Here is a 16,474-nt window from a genome sequence, read left to right as displayed (position 1 = left end):
GGAGAATCAGGAGAAAATCTGTATAAAGGCAGGAACCAAAAAAATAACAGAAGCACTGGTTTTATCATGAGGTCATTTACAGAACTGGTCAAACTTGAACTTTGGTCTTAACAGCAACAGTAGAAGCCAAATACAGTGGAATACTATCTTCAGTGTACTGAAAGTAAATGACTGCCAATTTAGACGTCTGTATCTGCTCAAATAGCTTTCAAAAATAAAAGTAAAGTAACATTTTATGGGCAAAACTTGAGTTTTCCACCTACAAAACAGATTACATGTATAAGATAGAAAATAATAACCCTCATTATATGTGGATTTAAAAATAAACTAAGATATATGACAAGAAACAACTTAAAATGTTCATCAGTTGATGAATAAAGAATATGTCAAATAAATAAATAAATAAATAAATAAATAAATAAATAAATAAATAAAATAAAAGTCCTGGCCAGGTAGCTCAGCTGGTTAGAGTGTTGTCCTGCTATGTGTCAAGGTTGCAGGTTGGATTCCTTGTTGGGACACATACAAGAATCAACCAATGAATGCATAAATAACTGGAACAACAAATAGATGTTTGTCTCTCTCTGTGTGTCAAGAAAGAAAGAAAGAGAGAGGGAGGGAGGAAGGAAGGAAAGAAGAAAAGGAAGGAAGGAGGGAAAGAAGAAAGAAGGAAAGGAAGGAAGGAAGGAAGAAGAGAAAGAAAAGAATATATATTATATCCATACAATGGAATATTTTTTAGCCATAAAATGTAAGTATTGATACATACTATAGCATGGCTAAACCTTGAAAATATTTTGCTAAGTGAAAGAGGCCAGTAAGTGAGCCAAATATTGAAGATGGTTATCCCAAGGATCAATATCCCAAGGCTCAATCCTAAATTTAGATGATGGTCTTCTCTTTATGTAATCTTCCATCAGGGAAAATTATCACCAAGATAGTTCTCAGATCCATACCCTGTAGCCCTGATTTCTTTGCTAAACCTCAGTTTTCCAATTTTAATGCTTGCAGCATTTCCTGGATACTCCAGCACTTCGTACTAATTATATTTAAACTCCTTTAAACACTTTCTCTTACAAATTTACTTGTTCTGGACTACTATTCTTTTTGAACTCTTCTCTGACTCCTTCCTCTCTTGCCTCTAAGTTAATCATTATCAGGTAAGTTGGTTTATAAAATATTTATTGGATCCATTCTCCTATCTGCATTTTGGGTCATGACTTTAGCTAACTATTGTTAATAGTGACCAAAATGATATCCTCTTTATAATCATTTTTTCCCTAATACCAGGTTAGTTTTCAAAATCATATTCTTAATAGCCATATTTCTTCTCAAAAACCATTTAGGGGTTTCCATTTCTTTTAGAATAATGTCCAAACTCTATAGCATAGGCTCCAGATGTCTTTTCCATTCTCATTTCCACATCAGCTCTTCTTGGAGTCTTCCCAGGGCCCACTGAACTTGTTGGCTTCTCCAGTGCTCTCTGAACTCTGTATTTTATGCCTGCATTTCCCTCTTCGGGGGATATCACCCCCTCATATCTGAATGTTAAAATTGTGGGGGCACAAACTTAAGTGCTATACTGCTCTATTCAATTTTACTTGATCCCAGCTGTTGAAGCTCTTCTTCCTCTAAACTTGCAAAATAATTTTCTGTATATCTGTTAGTTATAAAAATTTCTTTAATATTTATAGACACATTGCAGTATTAAAACTGTTTTTACATATATTTTCTTTTAATCCTTACAACCGTGAAATGAGGTTCCATTTAGCACCATTTTAAAGATGTAAAAACTGGGGGTGAGAGAGTTACTTAAATTGTATATGCTTATTGCTCTTACTCTTGGCATTGAATGATGTATATGCTTATTTTTCTTATTTGCTTCCAGACTTTGTCCTTAAGATACCAAGTCAAGGCTTTGCACACAATAGGCAGTCTTATTTGAATGAGTGAAAAACTGGATTCATGGAAGCAAAAATATTTTTCATAATTACTATTTGAGGGATATGTGTTTTTAAGTTATTTGGGTTAATAGCCTTTTTTTAAATTTTTTTTTATTTTTTTAACGTTGTGGCCTTTGTTAAGTCTGGCAATAAGAAAACGAAAATCACCAAAGCTGAACGATTGAAGCGGCTAAAAGAAGAGGAGGAGAGACGCCTAAAAGAGGAAGGTATGAAATACACAGTGATACTGTTTTCACATGCAGGCGATACCAACCTGTAATCCAGTTAATGTATTCTAAAATAATTTTCAAAATTCTTTAATTTTTCAAATTCAATTTTTTATGGTGGGTACTTACTATTAAAAGGGTACTCAGAAAGTTGATAGTTTACACAAATCACTTTCAGATACATCTTGAAGTAGAGTTGCCAGATAAAATACAGAATGCCAGTTAAATTTGAGTTTCAGGTAAACAATGGATAACTTGGCATAATTTGCCCCATGTAATATTTGGGACATAAACCAAAAAAAAAAAAAAAAAAAAAAAAGTTTATTATTTATCTGATATTTGATTTCAACTGAGCATCCTTTATTTTTATGTTAATTCTGGCACTCTTACTTGAAGTGTTCATATTTACTGATGAAATAGAGGCATTGCTGCTGATTGTGCAGTGAGAATTCTGAAACTCAAATTCATTAAGTAAGGGAAGAAATACATATGGCGGTCTAGATTTTTATAGTTTAATAATAATATTTATCTGCCAAATGTGAAGAGGACTTTCATTTGTTCAAAATGTCAATTGAAATTAATAAAAATATTGGTTATTTAAAATATCAAAAATTATTTAAAAAATCTGAATACTTCAAGTGGTTATGGCTTTTAGCATTAAGAACATCTGTGGACTTCCGGCCAAGATGGAGGTGTAGACAGACATGCTGTGTCTCCCTCCACAACTAAGAAGGAATACAACTACCTCAAAACTATAAACAACCAGAAAGAAGTTCCAGAAAATCAAAGTTCATGGAAGTCCAGTAAACAAGGATATAAAGAAGAAATACTCATCCAGACAGGTAGGAGGGACAGAGCCCGGACGGAGAGGACATGGCATGGTGTTGGCAGCAGCAACAGCAGCAGGCCCGTGGAAAGTGCAGTTACACTTTTTAAAAAGTCAGGGGGGACACCTGGGGAGCATTCCCAGCTCCTCACCGGAGCAGCTCACTGTCCCAGCTCTGGGGAAAATCAAGCCTCATTGCTTCTGACTGTGCAAACTAGTGGGGGTTGGGACAGAGGCAGAAACTGCTGGTCTCAGCCGAGTCTGCTTGTTTAAAAGGCCCCCACGGTCCTAGAACATCCGCAGACCCACCCACTCTGGGAACGACAGCCAGGGCAGCAGCTAGAGGGGCGCCAGTCCGGTGTGGAAGTGGGAGAAGTGCCTGGAAAAGGGGCGAGTGCTGAACAAGCGGCGTTATTCTTTCTCAGACCCCTCCCCTGCATACAGCACCACAACGTGGTGAAACAGGTCGCCCGTTACTGACAAATACCTAAGGCTCCGCCCCTTACAACATAGTAGGGGACATGGAAGCAAACACAGGAGACTTCCAGCCAAGATGGAGGCCTAGACTGACACTCCCTGTCTCCCTCCACAACTAAGAAGGAGTGCAACTACCGCAAAACCAGCAATAACCAGAAGTTCCAGAAAATAAATGGAAGTACAATGTATGAAATTATAAACAAGTGGTGCTCGTCCGGACAGGTAGGAGAGGCAAAGCCGGGGAGGAGAGGTCAAGCTGTGCTGGCGGCGGCAGCTGCGATGATGGAGGTAGGACAGCGGTAAGCACAGACACCCGTATTTAAGGGGAGGCGAAAAGCGCCTGGGCCCAAAGTCAGGGAAGGCAGACCCCCATTGCCTTGGACTGTGTGGCCCGGTGGGGGTGGGGATGGAGGAGGAGGTTCCCGGTCTCTCAGCAGAGATTGAACGGCAGGAATTCATCTTGGAACCCCACCCCCACAGAAAATGCCGTGTTGTGACGAGTGCACAGGGCTCCCCCCAACTATAGCATAAGAGGTGTGACAGCCCTGCCCAGGAAGCAAAGGTAAACACAAAGCTGTTCAAGATGGTACAGATCATGATAGAGATCCCAGTGACGCAGCTGACCAGAGAGCAAATATCTAATCTAATGAAGCAGCAGATAGAAAATCTTTCTGACGCACAGTTCAGAGCTTTGCTTATAAAAGCGCTTACAGACCTAACAGCAGATCTTAAACAAGATGGGGAAGGAATGAAGGCTAGTCCTGCTGAAATGAACAAAAACACATATGAAGCTAATGGTGAGGGCAAGAAAACCAGGGATCAAATCAACAAATCGAAACATCGGGAAGGAATAAACAGTCAACCAGTGCAGAAAGAGGAAACGAGAAGTGAGGAAAATGAGGAGAGGCTCAGAAACTTATCCGACAGCTATAAGCGGGCCAATGTCCGAATCATATGGTTGCCAGAAGGTGAAGAAAAAGAACTAGAAATGGAAAAATTATGTGACAATATAATGAAGCAGAACTTCCCTAACTTGGGGAAGGAAATAGACTTACAGGTCCAGGAAGCACAGAGAGTTCCAAAACAACTGGACTCAGGGAGAACCACACCAAGACACATTATAATCAAAATGTCAAAAATTAAGGCTAAAGAGAGAATCTTAAAAGCAGCAAGAGAGAAGAAGAGAATTACATACAAAGGTGTCCCAATACGACTGTCGGCTGATTTCTCAAAAGAAACTCTGCAGGTAAGAAGGGACTGGCAAGAAATATTCAAAGTAATGCAAAGCAAAAACCTACAACCATGAATACTCTATCCAGCGAAGCTGTCATTCAGAATAGAAAGGCAGAGAAAGTGCTTCCAGGACAAAGTAAAACTGAAGTTCATCAGACCCAAACCACTGTTTTATGAAGTGTTAAAGGGACTTATTTAGGAGAAAGGTCAAATCTATGAACATTAAAATGAAAGCTGTATCACAACAACCAACAACAGAAGCTAGGGAACCAAAACAAAGGCAAACTAAGTAGGCAACGAGAGTGGGAAAAGAATTATAGGTATGGGGAACATTTTGGGGGGAGGTCAGTGGGGAGGGGGAAGGGGGTGATGATGCAGGAATTAAGAAGCATAGTAGGAGGGAGTGGAGTAGATAGGAAGATGTTGAGAAGAACTATATACACAACCAATGGGCATGGAATGGGGAGGGGACAACTGGAGGAAGAAATGTCACTGGGTGGAGGGGAAAAAAGGGAAAAGAAATTGGGACAGCTGTAACAGCATAATCAATAAAGCATATTTTAAAAAAAGAAAAACATCTGTGAATTAAGGTTCTGGTTTTAAGTCCTTTTTCAGGTTTCATGCTGATTATGTATAATCATATAAATCTTTTTTAGATGACTCATGATAAGAATAGAACATCAGGATCTTGATCTTAGGAAATGTTTTATGATATTGGTTTAAACTTATATTCTTCAACATATATGTCATATTTTCTTTTTAATAGTAAAAGCAAGAGAAGGTTAAGGTTATTGTTTTAATGCTGTGGATATCACAAGGTTATGGAAATCTTATGAAGATGTTACCTCTCCTTAATTACCCATGATAGATCTGTCATATTTTTTTTTTGGAAAAATCATTATTAGAACATTATAAACTTTTGAGAGAAGAGAAATATTATTATAGGCCTATTTTATTTGGCCAGAAAATTTAGTCATGTTACTTTTTTGAAAGAAATCTAGCATTTGTCTTAATTCTACCACATACTAAAGGTTGTGATTTCTATAAAATATACCACCATCATTACATCTTGCAAATATTTGAAGTAACTTTAAGAGCTTAGAAATAGATTGACTTTATCACTGGGAAAAAAATTTTTCTTTGTTGTTTAGAGGAAGCCCGTGTGAAACATGAAAAAGAAGAAACGGAAAGGCTTGAAATGGAACGAATTGAGAAAGAAAAATGGCGACAACTTGAAGCAAAAGTAAATAAACATTAATGATGTTATTAATGAAGACAAACTATATGACTATCAGATTTGCTTGGCTATTTAATGACATTCTCCTCCAGAAGCTACCAGGAATATTTAGGCCTGTATGAACTGGCTTAACTCATTTAGTCCTACCATAAAATTAATGACATTACTAGCTACATTTCACAGATAAGGAAATTGAGGAATAGAGAAATCAAGCTAGGTCAGAGAAGGACCTAGACATAAATAGTCTTGCATTTAAGCCCATGCTTGTAAACATTAATTTATTATTCTCAACCTGTTTTACAGATAATTAAATAAGGATCAGAAGGGAAAAACATTTAAATTTTACCTCTCCTTTTTTTGTTTCACTTCTCTTTTTCACCAGAATTTTTCAGATCAGTAGTTCTGAAATATTTTGATCTCAGGAAAAAAAACCTCATTACTCTTAAAAATTGAAGACACTCCCTCAAGGAGCTTTTGTTTATGTCTATAAATATTTACATAGTAGAAGTTGAAACTGAGAAGTTTAAAGATACATTATATTAATAGACTTAAACATTGCTGACAATAAACCATAATAAAAATAAGTAAATGCACATTAACATATTTTTAAGAAAACAGCTATATATAATTATATATACATAATGTACACTATTTAGCTATAATTAACATATTAGTTTCAGGTATGCAACATAATGATTTAGTATTTGTATATATTGTGAAAAAATCATTTCAATAAGTCTAGTTAACATCCATCACTACACATTATATATTTTTTAAATTAGGGAAATGAGTGGTATTGCTTATATTTTAAAAATTTCTTTAATATCTGACTTAAGACAACTGGATTCTCATATCTATTTCAGTATTTTAACACAATGTTTATTTTTGATTGGGGTGTATGAAGAAAATCTGACCTTGTACAGATATGTAGCTGGAAAAAGGAAGAATATTGCATTAGCCTTTCAGATATTTGTGGCTATCTTTTTATTACTGTACCAAAAATCGATCAGTGGTAGTTTCTTAATGTGGAATCTGAAACCATATCAATGAACTCTTCATACACTATTACACCAAAACATTGACCTTTCTTATACTTGGAATAGATGTTTCCATACATGAGTTTGCAGTATCATATATTGGTTGCTTGAAAAAGTTTGGTTCACTGAATTATTTGCTTCCAAATGTTGACACATTTTTATTATTATCAAAAAATCACAAGCACTAATATCATCTACAATCAAATCAGAAAAGTTCTTAAGGATTAGGAAACTCAAGCTTATAGTGGAAGATACTTTTCTAAAAATTTGAAAATTATTTGAAAGCTTGAATTTTATCATTGACAACAAAACTTTAAATTGTTTCCTTGAAATGACATGCTCTGTTCATTCATTTTTGAGAGAATGAAGTGTATGAGTGTTTATTTCTCAAGACAGTATTGTCTGTTGATATGCAGCAGACGTGCTCTGTGCATACTTCCCGTTTTATCACACAGGATATTAAAAAGCCATACACTTAAAGGTTATTTAGTAAAATTAATTATTCTTACTGTTTCATCAGGTCATTCTTACGTGAAACTGGCTGTTTATTCCCCCTCCCCTCTGAAAGATATGACCACTGGTACGGTTTTACACCATCTTGCACTGTCACTGCAAATGTGTACAGTGTGGAAAAAGCAAAGTCTGAATTATTGTGAAAACACGTTTGACTTCACAGATCCCAAAATGGCCTTGGAGGGACACACCATGAGTGCTCAGACCACACTTTGCAAACCTCTGTTTCAGATGAAACCTTTTAGAAATATCAGTTACATTCAACCTAATTTTAGTATTCATTCTGAAACTCAATACTTTGCCAAGTAAATTTTCAATGCTGCTCTGAAACACAAAGATGAAATGAAAGAATAAATCAATGTATCCTCATGCAACAGGATCTAGAAAGGAAAAATGAAGAACTTGAAGAACTTTATTTATTAGAGGGGCGCTTTTCTGAAGCAGAAAAATTGAAACGAGATAATAGATTGCTTTCTCAGGTAAGGCTGATTTTTTTTTTAAGCTAATATTTTGTACCACCAGGGGGAGTTATAGTCCGATATCCTTTTTAGTTCCAAGAAACTTTAACCGTGTCTAGAAAAAAAACCTCTAATCTGACAGATTGCTTGTAGCGAAGTAAATTCATCTACGTTTGGAGAAAACTATTTGTCAATAATAATATCCTTGAAATATTTATATCCTTTGACTCAATTAACTTTTGGAATCCTCACTGACGAAATTATCCTAAATTAAAATAGAAAATTTTGAGGTTTAAGTCAATCTAGTGTTGCCCCAAACAGCATACCTTTAGAAACAATATAGGTGATCCTCAGGAGAAAAAGGAAAAACTGTAATAATATGACAAAGATGATTATGATATAATTATAAGCAAAAAATTTTAAGTACAATATGATTACAAATGTAGAATTTGCATAGACTACAAAATTAATGGAATGACTTGCACTAAAATGCCCACAGCATTTAACAATTACCAATAATTGGAGACTTAGAAATTAGCCCAGGTGTTGGCTTTTGTACATACAGGAGCTATAGGATTAGAAAGGAAAGCAAAACAAAACCAACTCAAACACTTTTAAAAATTAAATATAACAATGAATTTGTATTTATCTGAATATTGAGGCTTACAAACTATTTTGCTGAGGAAGAATTTGGTTATTTTAGCAATCACTCAATTACCTAGTTAAAGTCATAATATATTTGTTGCCTAAATTGGGAAAACTAGGTTATGAGAACTCATACTTAAAAAAGAAGTAATTTAATCTTTGGTTGAATTTCATCAGTGTGAACCTTCAAACATTTTTTTTTCTACAGTGGAAACATTACATTCAATGTGATGGGAGTCCTGATCCTTCAATATCCCAAGAAATTAATACTTTTATTAGCTTATGGAAAGAGGAAACAAAAGAGACTTTTGAGGAAGTAATTGCGAAGAGTAAACTAGTGCTACATGTAAGTACCTATTATTCCATAATTTAAAATTATTTAAATTACAAATGGATTTCAAAAACAGAAATAAATAAATATATATGCCAATTAATAACACTACTGCTTCCTTGGCTATTGAGGAAAATATTTGCTAGTCTTTTTTTCTTTTAACTCCTAAAAACCTCTTGATACCTTAGATGAGGTCAACATAACATAAATGTGAAATATTAACTGCATATGTGTCTAATTCCAGCAAAAAATTAACTTGCGCCCATTTATGTAAATAGCTTAGGGAGAAAGTGCATGATTTTCTCCTCAGCTGCATTATTCACTATTCATTAATGCAGTCCACGTTTTTATTGTTAACTCTGAGCTGGGCACCTACTCGTTCAGGCAGTGAAAGTACAAAGATGAATAAGAATACCCTATGTTCTCTTTCTGCAAATAGGATGGATAGACTAGCCTGAGGAGTTACCACTTTACAATACACTTAAGAATGCTAGAAAAAAAATTTAAATGACATTTAAGTCCATCGCCTAGTATAAAAGAAAGGGAAAATCTTGAAGGTCATAAAACAATTTAGAAAAGTGGGCAAGTGTAGAAGACAATCGCTTCCCAGAAAGTATCTGTTAATCCTTGATGACTTAAGCTTTGGTTTAAAGGGCCATCAGAGGCAAAGTCAAGGTTCCATGCAAGGTGACAAATAGATCAGAGACCCTCTGTATTGCTGGGAGCCTCAGAAAGGTAAGGTGAATAATAGGAAAAAAATCCTCCTCTGCAAAGGGAGGTGATAGGAACTTATCTGGCTCATCTTTAGCTTAATAAAGGGAAAACGAAAATGCTCTGGTGAGAATTCTCAATCAGGAGTGAATCAGAAGTTGGATTGGACAAGTTTACCAGAATACAGTGCACAGTGACAAAGAGATGGAAAATGTGGAAGAGCAGTTAACATACACATAGGATAGAGCAAGAAGGACTAAAAGTGGATTGAGGAGGAGTACCAGAAGAATGAGGGAGAGAGCAGTCAAACAGTGTGGCTGGTGATTTCTCAGAATTGAGGAAAGATATGGACCCTTCAATTCAAGAAGTACAACAAATGCCAAGTTAGGATAGAGAGAAAGAAATTACACTTAGACACACCTACATAATATCAGAAAGTAAAAGTAATTCACTTTTCTCAGCCCTGTTATCCTTTATGCTTTTTGTTCTAATTCCTCACCGTATTTTTGTGCTTCTTGTTACTGTGGTTGAATTCTCCTCCATGTCGCTGTGAAATGGAGTAACCCTAGACTCTGGAAAAGCGCATAACAAGCATTGCCTAATTTAACATATTGATGAGATTAATTTTACATATGAAGAAATATAGATTGTAACTGGCTTTGAGTCCCCTGTGAGACCTTAGATGGGCCTTGCTCTGACTTGCCAGAGGTTCCAGAGAGCCTCCCACACAGTGTGAGGTAGTGCACGCTGGTGGATTCATCATATGCTGTTCTTGCTATCACACATGCCCTGCCAGGCAGGCTGCCCCAGCATGCCGCTGGCCAGGAGTCAGGTGCTCTGCCTTTAGCAGGGAGGCAGTGGGAGGTCGCCCTGGGGCTCACTAGTGATGAGCACAAAGTGGTATCTTCCTGTTATGAAGGTGGCGAACACAATTGCAAGTAATTAATAGCAGGGAAGATGAGAAAATGTTAAGTAAAACAGAACAGGAGACAGAAGAGGAGAGGTATTGTAGTGACAGGAAACTGAAATGGGAAGCCACAACAGGAAATGGAATAATTGGATAGCAGTGACCCTCTGGTAAACGTCAAGTTACAAATTTATCAAATTTGTTTAGTTGGCAAACTCTTAGATAACGCTTACTATGCTAGGCTTTAGAAATACAATAGTAACTTGTTGAATTTTCATAGTAACCCTATGAAGTAGGCACCATTATTCCCACTTTACAGATGAAGAAGTTGAGGCACAGAGATGTTAAATAACTTGCCCAGCATCACACTGGTAGGAAGAGGTCACCGGAACTGAAGCCCAGCACCTGGCTTGGATCCATACTATCCTCCACTACTATGTGGCCTCTCTTAATTTAGAATTTTTCTATTTATTATCTGTGTCAGTGTTCAAATCTAAATTCTGCCACTTCCTAGTTGTCCCCTGACGCTGCTGTTCCTCAGTTTCTCCCAGCACTTCAATTGTCTCTCCACTCTCTTCTTGCTTGCATGGTTTCTGAGCAGTTGGATGTCATTCTTTGTTCCTCTAAAGGTAAGGTGTTATTTCCCGACCACCCCCCCCCCCGGCCTCCATCAGGATTTCTAAATTTGTCTTCGATTTTCTATATTTTGAAAATGATATGCCTAAGTGTAGGTTTTTTTATTTTTTGGCAGGGTGGGGGGAGGGTGGGCATCGATCCTGCTTGAGGTTCTCTGAGCTTTGTGGATCTATGGTTTGGTCTCTGACATGCCTTTGGTGAAATTCTTAGTCCTTATTACTTCCATTATTTCTTCTGTTCCTTTCTCTCTTTTTCTCCTAGTATTTCCATTATTTGGGAACTACCTTAGTCATTGTCCCATAGTCCTTGGATATTCTGTTCTCTTTTTGTTTCAGTTTTTGCTCCCTTTGCTTTTTGGTTTTCCAGGATTCTGTTGATATGTCCTCTAAGCTCAGAGTCTTTCCTCAGCTGAGTGCCGTATACTGAGGATCCCATGAAAGGCAATCTTCATTTCTGTCACATTGATTTTGATCTCTGATATTTCCTTTCGGTTCTTTCTTAGGATTTCCATCTCTCCCCTTACGGTATCCATCTATTCTTGTATACTGTCTACTTGATCCATTAGGACCCTTAGAATATTAATCAGAGTTATTTTAAGTTCCCAGTTTGATAATTCCAACATCCCTGCCATGTCTCTTCAAATTATTTTTTGCCTTTTGGTATGCCCAGTGATCTTTTTCTTGATAGCTGGATGTGATGTCATGGGTAAAAGGAATTGCTGTCAATAGGCCCTTAAGTTACTGGTGGTGAGGTAGGGAAGGGGCAGGAAAGAGTTCTGTAGTCTTGTGGTTAGGTCTCAGTCTTTTAATAATTCTGTCCCCCCGGGACATGAACTCCACAAGTGTTTTTAATTTTTCTTACCCCCTCTTCAGTGGGAGGAGATGACTAGAGCCAGCTGGAGTTGGATACAGGATTCCCTCACTTATCGCAGGTATTATGTTCTAGACCCCCCCACCCCATGAAGGAGGAACCTTACGTTTATTCTACACTCTTAAACCTACGTAACTTTAACAACATACGTATACAGTACTGCAAAATCCCACGATGTAGTGAAAAATCCGTGATAAATAACTAAATATAATATTTTTTAAAATCCCATGATACAGTGAGGCCGTGATAAGTGAACCACAATATAGAGAGGGACTACTGTATTTCCTTCCCCAGGTGAGTTAGGTTCTGATAAAACTCCAGCAGGTTAGGCTCTGGTTAGTTTGTTTGCTGAGATCAGGCCTCATTAAGAACAGAATGCTCTGGAGTGTTTCAGAATGATTCCCTTTTCCCCTCTGCTGCCAGAAGAATGAGGGGATTTTCTCCCACATTTATTGTTTGAACCTGATCGAGGTCCTGCAGGTAAATGTCACAATATTGTGGGCCTTCCCACACTGCCATGGCTGTGTCCTCCTAGAGTTTTTTTTTTTAACTCAGAATTGCCCACACAGAGCTTTCAGCAATTCACCATTTACCTCAGGTTTTCCTGCCAGACACTAGTTCTTGCAGTTGTTTCTGCTCCTGAGTTTGTTCTGGTAAGCCACGACTCCCTGTGTTCACCTGTAGGTCTCTCCACCCATCACTTACTGGTCAAAGACAAGTCACTGACTTTCCAGTCTGCTCATCTTTTTACTTGCTAGGACAGATGGCATCTTCCAAGCTTCTTACAGGTGAAACCAGACATTCCTGAGTTTGCTCATCTGTAAAATAGGCACAATAACAGTATCTACCTCATAGGGTTATGATGAGAATTGAATGAATTAAATCATATAAAGCATTCAGTAAATATTAGTAATTTTCCTGTTGTCCTTCTCATTGTTCTCATAGTGTTGTTATTCCTGTTGTTCCACAGTCTTAGGTAATGAAAGTACTGTTATACATGGTTGAGAGTTTCTATAATGGAATTTTGGGGTGAAATATTCTTTTTTTCCATGCTCTTGAATAATATAAAAATTCTCGTATTTACTTTACTGACAATAAGATGTGCTCTTTGACTCAAAAATGTTAGACTATCTCCTTTTCGCCTTTTCTTTATTTGTCAGATTTGATTTTCTTTTATAGTAAATTTTTACTTTATATTTTTACTTTATACTTTTCCTTAATAGTTAATTGATAAATTGAAATTAATTTTATTGGAAACTCCTTCATATGATTTGCAAGATAAAAATATACTACAGTACCAAGGATCAATTCTGGAACTGCAGGAGCTCCTTCACTTGAAGTTTAACGTGGCCACAGAAGTACTACTCCGAGTAAGTATGATATTTTGCTTATAGGTTATTATTAACTTTTATGAGACTTAAAATTTTATGCTATATAATTTTAAAAATTCAGTATTTTTTTTCAAAAAGTAAAAAGTTATTTAAAAAGTGGAATAAGTTAAGGCACATATATCTATCCATATTTAACAATTGTAAATATTTTATTTTTAAAGAAATAGCATGTCAATATAGCTAAAATCTAGTTTTCTTTATTATATTTGCCAGGTGTAACATAATAGTAATCTAAACATGTTACCTGCATATATAGGAACCACTTAAATCCTTAGACACTGTAAGAGAAACTAAGTGAAAAAGGGAGGCACATTTAATTAAGTAAATACATTTGTGTCATTTTGAGAATTTTAAGCAATTCTTTGTCATTTTGATTGAACCTTATTTTTACCCAAATAACTTTTATAAGTAATTAAGGGCATCCAACACCCTAACTTGTCTAAATTGTATAATTTATGAGGCTTCTGACCTTTTATACTGTTTTCTTTTCCTCTTATAGCAAGCTAGTACTTTAGCAGATCTGGACACTGGAAATATGGAAAAAGTCATTCAAGATGAAAATGTTACTCTATATGTGTGGGCAAACCTCAAGAAGAATCCAAGGTATTCCCATGGGTGATATTGTAGGTTGAAAGACATGAGAGTCACATCATAATTATCAGGCATATTCCTGTTCACTAATGGCATGGTACATGGTATCCTTGGAAAAACCCTTGTTAAGAAGTCAGCCAAATGGGGTTTTGAATCATAGACCTGCCATTTACCTCAGGCAAGTCATGTAGTTGTGTTGATCTTTAGTATATCAACAGGATAATAGGATTGAGTTGAGGATTAAATATCAATGCATATAAAAGTCATGGCATGGTGTCTAGTGCAAATATATGCTGAATAAATATCAGGTCTTTCCCTTCCCTTCACCACTTAACTTTGCTCCCCCCCCAAAAATAGAAGTGGTAGGTACTTTCTATATGGCAATCTCAAACTTAAAAATAAAATGTCTTTGTGAACTGTTAAAAATAATACTTTCCAAAAATAATACTTTTATATTTACTATTTTTAGATGTTTAAGTGATGCCCCCCCCCATTATTTTTAACAAAGTAAGAGTGTCCATAGGAATAATAGTGGTAATGATAAATTCATGATCACTCAGTTGCTGCTTGATCTCAAATATTTCAAATCAATTGAGTTAGTATGGCAGTGAGTTTTAAGAAAACATTACCAGAATAAAAATTAGGAGGTTCTGGTCTCAGCTCTGAAAAGACTGGTCATATTACAATGGAAGAAACTAGACTTCATTTTGGATGTTTAGTAAAAGGAAGGAATAAAATTTTTTCCACATTTCATTTGCTACAAAATACTCTGTAGTTTAAATCTAAATTAGAGACAATATAGTAATATAAACTTGTATTGTAAAATATGTTATATACAGCAGAGTAAAGAGAATTAATCTGTATAATTTAGAAGAATAAAAGTAAAATGACTAGCTCTGCATTTACTACCCAGAAGAGAATTAGGTGGTTCTTTTACTAAGATAGTGAGTAGTGGAGGCAGAAAAAAATCTGTTTTATTTTGATGGTGATGGCAAGGGCGTTGTAGGAATCGTCCTGTTGAGTTTGAAATACCTATGAAATATCAAGGTGTAAGTCTCTGAAGCACTTCAGAGAAACCTGAATTAGAGATATATTTTTGTGAGTCATTAGCATATAAATCAGTAGTTCTTAACTTCTTGGGAGTCAAACTCTTATGAACTTTAAATGATTCTATATGCTCACATATAAGGGCATTTTGGGGCCCCTTAAAATTTATTTAGGATGATTCTTCCCCCTACCCAGGAAACATAAAATTTATGTCAAAAACTCCTGATAATTTAAATAATAATTGAAGCCATAGAAATAATACCCAAGGAGATTATGTAGAAGGAGAAGAAAAGGGTTGGAGAGCTGAGTAATATCCACATTTAAGGGCTGGTTAGAAGAAGGCCATACAAAGGAAACAGAGGAGCTGCCAGCGATGGAGAAGAAGAGTATTGGGTTATGGATCCCAAGAGCATGTTTTGAGAAGGATAACGTTAGTAACTGGGTCCAAATCCTGCAAAGAAATATTCTAAATTGCGGTGAAATTAAAGTGAAGAGAAATACTACTTAGGTATAAATTTGCAAAAGACTTAGTGTTTCCCTGGGCCTCATCTTTTTTGTTAAAATAAATTGTTAACAGGTACAAAAGCATCAGATGCACTGAAATACAAATTGGATTTGAAATTCCAAGAATATTAGCAACAAGTGACATTGCTCTACGACTCCTACATACACACTATGATCATGTCACACCGCTGCACCCTGCTCCAACATTATTTCAAGTGCCTACTCCCACGGAACCTCACTTTGTCAAAGATAATGTTAAGAATGAACAAGCAGCAATTAGCAAAGAGTTCCAAGAAGAGTACAAACAACCAGAAAATGAGTCTAACTCAGTCCAGGAGGAAGAAATAAAAGTTGAAGAACAAGGTGATAATGAAGTGCAAATGGTAAGATACATTTACATGTATAAATTTTTTCTTTATATAACAAGTGTTCTTAGATTCCCCATCTTTCTCAAGATTGCTTTGGCTATTAAAGGTCTTTTGTAGTTCCATACAAATTTTAGGATTGTTTGTTTTATTTCTGTAAAAAAACACCATTGGATATTGATATGAATTACATTGAATCTGTAGATTGCTCTGGATATTAATTCTTCCACTCCATGTGCATAGAATATCTTTCCATTTATTTTTGTCTTTTTCAGTTTTCTTCATTGATGTCTTATAGTGTTCAGTGCACAGCTCTTTCACCTCCTTGGTTAAATTTATTTCTAGGTATTTTATTCTTTTGAGGGAATTATAAATGGAATTTTCTTCATTTCTATTACCAATAGTTTATTAGTGTATACTAATACATAATTGTTATGTATTGATTTTTTAGGAGGTAAAGCATTTACTTTTTAAAAATATTTTATTTAATTTTAGAGAGAGGGAAAGGAAGGGAGAAACAAAGGG

The 16,474-nt window shown here is 35.9% G+C and overlaps 1 protein-coding gene across 1 annotated transcript in view; it reads left to right on the top strand.

Moving 5' to 3' along the window:
- DNAI7 (dynein axonemal intermediate chain 7) overlaps nucleotides 1-16,474 on the top strand; it is a 47,030-nt gene that overhangs the window by 5,330 nt on the left and 25,226 nt on the right. Inside the window, exons 2-8 of the mRNA XM_090272930.1 lie at nucleotides 2,086-2,170; nucleotides 5,858-5,949; nucleotides 7,871-7,972; nucleotides 8,805-8,942; nucleotides 13,275-13,421; nucleotides 13,942-14,045; nucleotides 15,658-15,967. Coding sequence (XP_090129056.1) covers nucleotides 2,086-2,170; nucleotides 5,858-5,949; nucleotides 7,871-7,972; nucleotides 8,805-8,942; nucleotides 13,275-13,421; nucleotides 13,942-14,045; nucleotides 15,658-15,967 — 978 coding nt within the window. The remainder of the gene's footprint in view (nucleotides 1-2,085; nucleotides 2,171-5,857; nucleotides 5,950-7,870; nucleotides 7,973-8,804; nucleotides 8,943-13,274; nucleotides 13,422-13,941; nucleotides 14,046-15,657; nucleotides 15,968-16,474) is intronic.

This window comes from Furipterus horrens, unplaced genomic scaffold (genome assembly GCF_987537825.1).
Source record: "Furipterus horrens unplaced genomic scaffold, mFurHor1.1.pri manual_scaffold_4, whole genome shotgun sequence".
NCBI lineage: Eukaryota > Metazoa > Chordata > Mammalia > Chiroptera > Furipteridae > Furipterus > Furipterus horrens.
Note: the sequence above shows the minus strand (reverse complement) of the source record. Positions and strands in the feature narration are given on the sequence as shown.